Source organism: Panthera onca, chromosome A2, assembly GCF_046562875.1.
Source record: "Panthera onca isolate mPanOnc1 chromosome A2, mPanOnc1 haplotype 2, whole genome shotgun sequence".
Taxonomy (NCBI): Eukaryota; Metazoa; Chordata; class Mammalia; order Carnivora; family Felidae; genus Panthera; species Panthera onca.
The window spans coordinates 87398335-87408214 of record NC_138340.1 but is presented as its reverse complement, the minus strand read 5'-3'; the positions used below and the strand labels follow the sequence as shown (position 1 = coordinate 87408214).

Sequence of the window (9880 nt, the reverse complement as noted above, 5' to 3'; positions counted from 1 at the left end):
ACCACTTGAACATTTTAATACTCTACAATCTGAATCTTACTACAGTATCTCCTCCCTAATTTCCCGTAACCCCTTACTTTTGTGTAGTCCCTTTAGGGAACAATACAATGATAAGCATTCAAAAACTTTACCTCCTTGCGGTTGCTGTACCTAAGGTTTTAATGTAATTATTCTGGAAAAGTCCTAAGTGAAAAGGTCCAGTTTCGGCTCTTTTGGGGAAATTTGTCCCAAAGGCATCAGAGATTTCTCCAGTTAATCTCGTTACCTGAATCCATTACTAAAATCTTTAAAAACGCTCCCTTAAAAAAAAACAAAAAAAAAATTTTTTTTTTTTTTGAAACTACAGATCCCATGAATCAAAGAAGGAAACTGACACCTCCCCTCCAGCCCCTCCCCACCCCTTGACTGTAATCCGCTAAAACTCAGGTTGAGGCATCCTGAAATATGCCTGAAAGAAACGCCGGCTGTTGTCCCGGTTTTCAGCTGCGCTCTCCCCGGGCTCCTTTAAATCGGTGCTGAGAGTGTGGAAGGATACAGAGCGACGCAGAACGGGATGGGCGCGGGTGCGGCCATCACCTGTTCCGAGACAGGCATGCGCACTGCGAGGGCGCGGGCGAGGAGGCGGGGCGCGGTGGGAGGGGCGGACGGCGCCCGGCTGGCACTGCTCAGACCTGCTTCTCCCGACTCGGGGCGCTGAGGAGGCTTCGGGGAGTTGTCCAACATGGAGGAGGCACCAGCTGCGGGCGTCACCTGCGAGCGGGACTAACACCCGCCTGGCGTTCCGGGCAGCGGTGCCGGGTCCCGAGCCCTGGGACTCGGCCGCCTGCACGCCCCACGGCGGACCCCGGCTCCGGTTGCTCGTCGGGCCGCGGGCTTCCCGACGGGGACGCAGCGCAAGGAGGGAGCGCAGCGGCCCCGAGTCCCTCTGAGCCATGGGCAACGAGGCGAGCTTGGAAGGGGAAGGGCTCCCGGAAGGGCTGGCGGCGGCGGCGGCGGCGGCAGCCGGAGGAGGGGCTGGCGGGGCGGGGAGCTCCTTGCACACCGTGATCCCGGCCGGCATGGAGGCGGATCTGAGCCAGCTGAGCGAAGAGGAGAGGAGACAGATCGCCGCTGTCATGTCAAGGGCGCAGGGGCTGCCCAAGGGAAGCGTTCCCCCGGCCGCTGCGGAGCCGTCTTCCATGCACAGGCACGCACAGCATGATGTATATGTCCAGGCATATATGTACAGCTTCCCGTGCACATATGTGCCAACCCGTATGTGCCAGCACGGCAGTACATATATGTGGTTTCCGTTCATTTTATTTTCCCTAATGGGGTGACGAGAAAGAGATCATAAGCCTTCTCTGGGCAGAATAAAAATGATGCATTGTAGAGTTTCTAGTGGGATAGTCAAGGGTTGCATTCCTGGAACTGTGATTTTAGGTTGTGATTTTTGGCCTTTTGGAACCTTTTTCCCCTAGGATGGCGTGGAGAGACGCCCTCCAGTGTTTTACTAATCTGGAAGTCTTCCATTAATACAAAACGGACGTGTTGGGAAATGGATAGAACTGGGTGTTTACCTGTCTCTGTTTAAACCTCCCCAGTCATTTCGGCGTCTTTTTCTCTGTGAATGATGTCTGAAATATTTCTGTAACAATACCTTTAATTCCCTGGGAGGTGATTTGTCCTTCCTTCCCACCCCAGCCCCAGAGGAGAAAAGGAGCTGTTTAGGTAGAAGGTATAGAATGAATACACCTTTTATATTCAATGAGGGACCCTAAAATATATTATGGCATTAGACAGATGGTTCGGTCGCAGCGGAGCAGGTGCTGTACATGTATTTCTGAATTAGCATATGCTATTTTTTAAACTATTGCTCTTTTATATGCAAAAGTATCTTACAGTTTAGAACATGTGAATTTGTGTTATCTTAAAATTAGTTTCCAGTACATAGTTTTCAAGTCAAACCAAATAAATGACAACTTGCACAGGCAATTAAGAGCTATTCTGTAATATTACCGTATTAATTTCCTTCTGTAGCTCTCCATTTTGCTTCATCTAATAAATTAGTTGTTTTCTAATTAGAGCCCTAAGAGGGTATAATCATTGTGCCTGCCCTGCCTTTATTATTGTAAACAAACCCTTTAACTTTACACCCTCCCTTAGCGAACAGTTCTCTGTCCGTTGTCCTGAAACCATTCCTGCTTTATGTTGACTGAAGGGAGACCTACAATTTTCATTTGAGATATTGAAAGATCTGGATATTGTAGGTGTAGATTCTTATCCTCTATTTCATAAAAATATTTTAACTTAGAAGCTGTCATATACGTATATGCATATAATTTTATCAAATAACTTTTAACGTAGGAGAAGTGTCATGGATAGTTGTAATATTTTTAACATAAAATCTTAAGTTTCCACAATATATCAGCTAAAAATCCTGTGTTCTTGAAATGAAGCCACCACTACTAGTAAAAACCTGACCCTTTATATTAAATCTGTTTTTCTAACTAGTAATATATGGGGTTGTTTCTTTGGTATAAAGCCTTTTCTATCCATTATCTTAAGTCTTAACAGCTTATGATATGCACCATTTTTCTCTACTGATGAAAACTTGGGAAAAATTTTGAATGCTCATATATTATATTTTTATGGGATAATAACGAGGTACAGTACTTCTATTAGCTTTTTAGAAATGTATGTCAGCTCTTCTATAGTTTTTCCTAATATGTACATGCAACAGGTTTAGCACCCTGGTTACATAGACCAAGAAAAAGTTTGAGCTTTCATTTCTGCAATCCTAACTTTTCTTTGGTTCAGAGGGTGGCTGAAAAATACTATTTCAGCCTATGAAACTGGTTTTATACAGTACTTATATCAGATTCTCCATTGATAATTTTGTTAGAGTAGAATTATTAGTAGGTAATCTGTGGTCTCAAAACTTATTGGTGAAAGCTTCATCTCAACAGATAAACAATATGTTTCTGATTTTTGAAACCTTATATTTTACTGAATTATGTTTATAAAAGATGCATAATTTTTGCAAATTTATTATCCCCGCATGGGATAACCAAAGAAACACCTGGTTTAGATTCAGATTTTTAGAAGCACTCTAAGTATATATAAAAAAGCATATCCAATTTTTTAAGGTTTGAAGGGGTTAAGTGTGTCAGTTAGACATGGAAGTATTTTGTTTTGTTTTTAAATAAGGGTTGAGACCCCAAAACCCTAAGTTCTTATCCTATTCATTTTAACTGACTCAAGGCAAATTGTATATGTGTTTCAGCCATTGTGCCTCAGTTTCCTTGCTTCAAATAAGGCAAGTGACACTTGTTTTACCTATCTTGTAGAATCATTGTGAGGATTGGTTAAAAGTTGACAGGGATATTTTTGTTTGAATTTTAATTTGAAGGAACTCTGTAAAGAGTAATAATATCAATCTCAGCAGTGGTGGCACTGGCAGTGATGGCTTCAGACAAATTGTGTATTGAATTATGCACTGTTAGGAGTTATTCTGATGTATCTACATTTTTTTTACATGTGGAGAAGTCAGTGGAACTCCCACTCCCCTCCCCACCCCGACCAGGAGTCCGGATACTAGATATCTGTGACTGTTTTTTTTTTTTTCTTTTTTTTAAGAGAGCGTGTGAGCGGGGGAGGGGCATAAGGAGAGAGAGAAACAGAGATGGAGAGAGACAGAGAGACAGAGACAGAGAGAGAATCTTAAGCAGCTCCACATTCAGCACGGAGCCCGATGCAGGGCTCAATCCCAGGACACTGGGATAGTGATCTGAGTGGAAATCAAGAGTCAGAGGCTCAACCCACTGAGCCACCCAGGTGCCCCTGTGACTAGCTAGTTTTATAGCCTTGGATAATCTATTAGCCACTTTAAGCCCTAGTATCCTCTACAGTATAAAAATGAATAGATACTCCTGAAGTTGCTTGTATTTCTAATATCAAAAATTTTATGTGACTCAGCACTGTCAAGTGTCATTGCCTGATGTGTTCCATTAAAAAGTTTTTTTTTAGCATTCCAACTGCTTTTATATTCTTAGCCTTGAATACTGTTTACCTCATTTGTAGCTGAAATATTTTTTTCTGCTAAATGATGAAAGAAAAATTCTAATCTGGTGATGACAGTAGTAATGAAAGAGGAGGTTGTTTAAAGCATGGGTAGTTACAAGCTAGAAGTTACAGGTTACAAACAAAATGTTCCTGAATTTTTGATTTATTAAAGACCCAGGGGAAGACAATTTTATTACTTGGTCAACTCATTCTATTTACAACTACAGGTTTGAGAAGGGCTTTACTGAAAAGTGCTTCTGATTAGCAGAATATTTCATAGGAATTCTGACTGAATCTGTTATTTTCTTTAGTATTCCTTTGCATCTCTCCAACTGGTAGACAACTCAACAAACATTTTTTCTTCCTAGAGTAGCAAGCCAAGCCCAGGTTCTAAAATGCATATAGAATGTTTGCACTTATGCCTTGGAAGGACTGCAGAAGACTTTGAAAATAATTGATGAAGCATTAATCTAGCATAAAACAAAAACCTGATACATTCATCAATTCATTGTCATCCATGTGTTCATTCATTCACTCATCAAACATGCTCTCTAGTTAACAGATTCGGTTCTAGTGATGCAAAGATGAGTGAAACACATTCCCTCTCTAGGAGGTCCCAGTCTAGTTTACAAGGCACAGATTGCATTTTCGTCATGTTTGTTTTTGACAGAGCAACTGTTACACCAAACAAAACTTCACTGAAAGACCATAGTTAGCTAAGACATCCTTATATTTTTGTTCAGGATTAAGCTTATATCTCTTTTAATGATTGTCCTTCTATTTCTCACATCCACATCTCTATGTTTTACATTAACTCACATCATTCTAGTAACTGAAATTAGTTTAAGTTGTAGGGCAATCTTCATATCTGTGTCAGTATTTTCTCAGGGCTTTTGTTAGACTGTATAACTTATACTTGTAGGAAGTACATACAATTGTAATTTCTGCTGGAAGCAGCTTGCTTTGAATTTTGGTGTTGATAACACAACTACTTGGTATTCACAAAGTTCATTTTTTATTTGTTTTGTACATAGGCTGGATTCTGTGAAATAACACAAACAATGATTAAGCTTAATAGTATTTTCAAGAGGATTTCGTTAAATTAAGAATAGATTTCTTTTGTACTCTGTTTAAATGTAGGTCTCTAGGACTCCACAAGGGAACCAATTCAAAAAAATGCCTAATAATTACTCATAAGACAGGGACTTCTCTAACGAAGTTCCTAAGAATGTGCCCTTTCATGGGAGTGGTAGATTTCATTAATTGAATGTGGATCATTTCCAGAATAATGTGAAGATCTAAACAGTGGAATTTCTGGAAATAATCCATCTTAGGTCATTTACTATGGCTTTTGCGGCCTGTAAAGAAACATTCAAAATCATTTTCCCAAAATGGAAATACGTAGCTTTTTAAAAGATAACTATCTTAGAACTGTTGGAATTAATTAGGGTAATAATTTTAGTTCCTCATTTCAGTTATCTCAAATTTCCTAATTTTTTTTTTTTTCCTGGAGGGAATTGCCAAAACTAGGAATTCTATTTATTTCTCTTTTATCAGAAAATCACTTCTTACATACCTTGGCTTGTATAGATTATTTCCTTTGGACTTGTTGCTAACTAGAGGGAATGCTTCTGTGTTTCTTTCTGTTATGCCTTATGACTTGATCTAACTCAAATTTCTGTATCCTTTGGGGAACTTCAAAAACTTAATTCATATTAGGTACTAAATGATCTGAAATTAAAAATTTATAATCTGGCCCATTAGCAAGTAAATTTTCACAAAACAAAACTTATAGAACTTTATTGTGATTATCTCATATTTTAAGTGCTACTGAATAACTTTCTCTTTTTTCTTTTAATTAAAAATAAATAAATCTTTTCCAAAATTAAAAAGCTACATTATCAAATGCAATACTTATAATTTTATTTGTTAACAATTCTAATATATCCTATTCTTTTTAGTTGCAACTTTATCAGTGAAGAATGGCTTATTTAAAAAAAATTAATGTATTTAATTTTTGGCTAAAAGTAAAAACTTACAATTATTTAGCCATAGTCATTTAAAAGTGATCATGTTTCCAAAACTGTTTAAAAAAAAATCCATCATGTATATTTGTCTATGAATTAAAAGAAATTTTGCAGATTAGTTACATTCTTAAAGCTGTTAATAATGAATAATATTACTAATAGCCTAACAGTGGCAAGAGTGTTACACAAAACATTAAGAGATTATTATATATTTTCTTCTGAGAAAAGTAACAATACCTTCAAAACTGGGGTCACAACCAGCTTATTACTAGTTGTATACCAGGCTATATCTCGAAATTCTGTAAGTATCAATTGTTATTTTGCATAGAGATCTCATTAAGTATTAGCTATTGGAATAATAATTAAATGACATAATATTTTTCTTCTACAAGAAATAGGGAATTATTTCTCAAAAATTTCTAATTAATCAAAGTAGGACTTTTCATTTTATGAAGTTTAATAAGGATAATATTTAATGGATATTTTCTTTGTAGACAGAGTAAAATTGAATAGACTATCAACTTTCTCAGCCCCTGGAAATGCCTGACATAACTTCCTTTACTAAACATTTCCCAGATGTCACACATGCCATATGTGACTAATTTAATTCTTGTAATCAAGTAAGACACACAAACAACATCAAAAAAAAAGTTTGGAACAAACTCCCACATTTTAAAATGATTAGTTTTAATTCTTGGTGCTGCTAGTATTTGGAAGAATAACATTCTTTGAACATGAACGTACTAGAACATGGCATTGCCTTGATTTATCAATTTAATATAATTAGGTGTTAAGTATGGCTGGATTCTATTAAGTGTAAATGTAAATAAACTATTATAAATAATGTCTAGCTAGATTTCTTATGTTTTCATGACTTACGGTAGCAGGTATTATTTTTGTTTTTTCCCCTTTTTGTTTACCTTCTTGTTGAAAATCTCTACCCATGTAAAGAAAGTAACAGAGGGATTAAACCTTTTATGGTCACGTACAGTAGACTGCAAAAATGTGTTCTAATTATATTTATACATGCGTAATTTTGAGACTGTAAGAAAGTAATAGCTTTTTCATATTATTTAGAATTGGGATAATTTCCATTATTTTTACTTCTTTTTGTTTCACTCTTCTAGGAAACAAGAGTTGGATAGTAGTCATCCTCCAAAACAATCAGGGAAACCGCCGGACCCAGGGCGTTCAGCTCCGCCTGGTCTCAGTAAGAGTAGAACTACAGACACTTTGAGGTCAGAGCAGAAGTTGCCTGGAAGGAGTCCTTCCACTATTAGCTTGAAAGAATCAAAGTCCAGAACTGATCTGAAGGAAGAGCACAAGTCTAGTATGATGCCTGGCTTCCTCTCAGAGGTTAACCCTTTAAGTGCTGTCTCCTCGGTTGTAAATAAATTTAATCCTTTTGATTTGATATCAGACACTGATTCATCCCAGGAAGAAACTGCCAAGAAACAAAAAATGGCTCAGAAAGAACAAGGAAAACCTGAAGGAATCACAAAACCTCCACCACAACAGTCACCTAAGCCAGTTCCTAAGCAGCAAGGACCTGCGAGGGTCCCACTGCAGCAGGATGGCTCTCCCAGATCAGTATCTTCTCAGCAACCAGAGAAGATTAAATTACAACCTTCAGGGACAGGAAAGCCAATTGAGGGGCTTACGCAGGCTCCTCAGACAGACCAGGCACAATTGCCCCTTCAAAGAGATGCAACCAGGCCTCAGACAAAACCGTCAGACACACTAAGGGGAGAATCTGTTAAACCCTCTGTGCAAAGCCCATCCAAACCACCTATTCAGCAGGGAGGTCCTGGAAAACCTCCAGCCCAGCAGCCTGGACCTGAAAAACTTGCTACAGCACAGCCTGGGCCTGCAAAGCCCTTAGCTCAGCAAACAGGGCCAGCGAAGGCCCTAGCTCAACAGCCGGGGACAGCAAAGCCCCCAGCCCAGCCACCAGGGACAACAAAGCCTACTGCTCAGCAGCCTGGGCCAAAGTCTCCAGCTCAGCCTGTTGGGCCTGCGAAGCCTCAAACTCAACAGGCTGGGTCAGACAAACTTCCATCTCAGCAGCCAGGGCCAGCAAAGCCCCCAGCCCAGCAGCCAGGGGCACCAAAATCTCCAGCTCACCAACCTGGGTCACAGTCTCCAGCTCAGCCACCTGGACCTGCAAAGACTCCATCTCAGCAAGTTGGGGCAACAAAGTCTCTGGGTCAGCAGCCAGGGACAGGAAAAACTCCTGCTCAACAGCCCGGCCCGGCGAAGCCCCCACCTCAACAGCCAGGCCCGGCAAAGCCCCCTCCTCAGCAGCCTGGCCCAGCAAAGCCCCCTCCTCAGCAGCCTGGCCCGGCAAAGCCCCCTCCTCAGCAGCCTGGCCCAGCAAAGCCCCCTCCTCAGCAGCCTGGCCCGGCAAAGCCCCCTCCTCAGCAGCCTGGCCCGGTAAAGCCCCCTCCTCAGCAGCCTGGCCTGGCAAAGCCGCCTTCTCAGCAGCCCGGCCCGGCAAAGCCCCCACCTCAACAGCCAGGCCCGGCAAAGCCCCCACCTCAACAGCCAGGCCCGGCAAAGCCCCCACCTCAACAGCCAGGCCCGGCAAAGCCCCCACCTCAACAGCCAGGCCCGGCAAAGCCCCCACCTCAACAGCCAGGCCCGGCAAAGCCCCCTTCTCAGCAGCCCAGCCCGGCAAAGCCCCCACCTCAACAGCCAGGCCCGGCAAAGCCTTCAGCTCAGCCATCTACAAAACCAGTAAGCCAAACAGAAGCTGGGAAACCTCTGCAGCCATCCACTGCTCCGTCTGCAGCCCAGACTCCAGGACAAGGCCTCTCTAAAACCATCTGTCCTCTTTGCAATACCACTGAACTTCTGTTGCATGTTCCAGAAAAGGCCAATTTTAACACATGCACTGAGTGTCAAACCACTGTGTGTAGCCTGTGTGGTTTTAATCCCAATCCTCATTTAACCGAGGTGAGTGTGTTTATTTATTGTGTTCATGCTCTTAAACCATTATCATTGCTTACACAAATGGTGTTTGGTTTATCACTGGTATGATAGGATGGCATTATTTTTCTCTTGTCCTTTCTTTCTCCCTCTCCTTCCTTCCTTTCTCTTTTTCTTCTCTAATTGTAAATTTAGAAAAAAAAAAGTTTTAAGCCATTTTCTCCAATAATAAGCCCAAAATGCTGCCACAATTTCTGATAACTTTGGCACATAAAGTCAAAATGAAATCAAAGATGCTGAGCATATACTCATTGCACTCTGTAAGATCCACACTATTTATTATTACTTACCATACAGTGATAATTACTTTAACTTTTAAATTCATACTCCTGCCTTCCAAAATTATGGTACTCTTAACTGGGATCATTTCTGTGCTGCAAAAAAAGTGGACCATGTTTTCCCATTATAAATACAATTTTAAACATTTTTTTAATGTTTATTTTTGAGAGAGGGACAGAGCGTGAGTGGGGGAGGGACAGAGAGACAGGGAGACACAGAATCTGAAACAGGCTCCAGGCTCTGAGCTGTCAGCATAGAACCTGATGTGGGGCTTGAACTCAAGCCGTGAGATCATGAACTGAGCTGAAGTCAGACATTTAACTGACTGAGCCACCCAGGAGCCCCATAAATACAATTTTAATATAAAATTAAGTACACTTTTCCAAACTATACCTCTCCTTTTCCTGCCAGTGATTTTGATATACCTTATGAAGTAATGTTTCACTTATTAGTTGAGAGTCATTAATAACAGCATAAGTCAGTTCGTAAAATGAAGTCCTAAGAGCAGGTTCAACATTGATGGGTGTATTCTCAGAAGGATC

The 9880-nt window shown here is 40.8% G+C and overlaps 1 protein-coding gene across 6 annotated transcripts in view; it reads left to right on the top strand.

Annotated features, from left to right (window-relative positions):
- Positions 1–592: 592 nt before the first annotated feature.
- Positions 593–9880, top strand: part of PCLO (piccolo presynaptic cytomatrix protein) — a 439623-nt gene continuing 430335 nt past the window's right edge. For 5 of the 6 annotated variants that reach the window (XM_060632355.3, XM_060632351.3, XM_060632353.3 and 2 more), the window contains exons 1-2: positions 593–1186; positions 7199–9026. In XM_060632355.3, coding sequence (XP_060488338.3) covers positions 933–1186; positions 7199–9026 — 2082 coding nt within the window. In that variant the 5' untranslated portion in view covers positions 593–932. The remainder of the gene's footprint in view (positions 1187–7198; positions 9027–9880) is intronic. The other variant, XM_060632354.3, reaches the window with a different exon arrangement.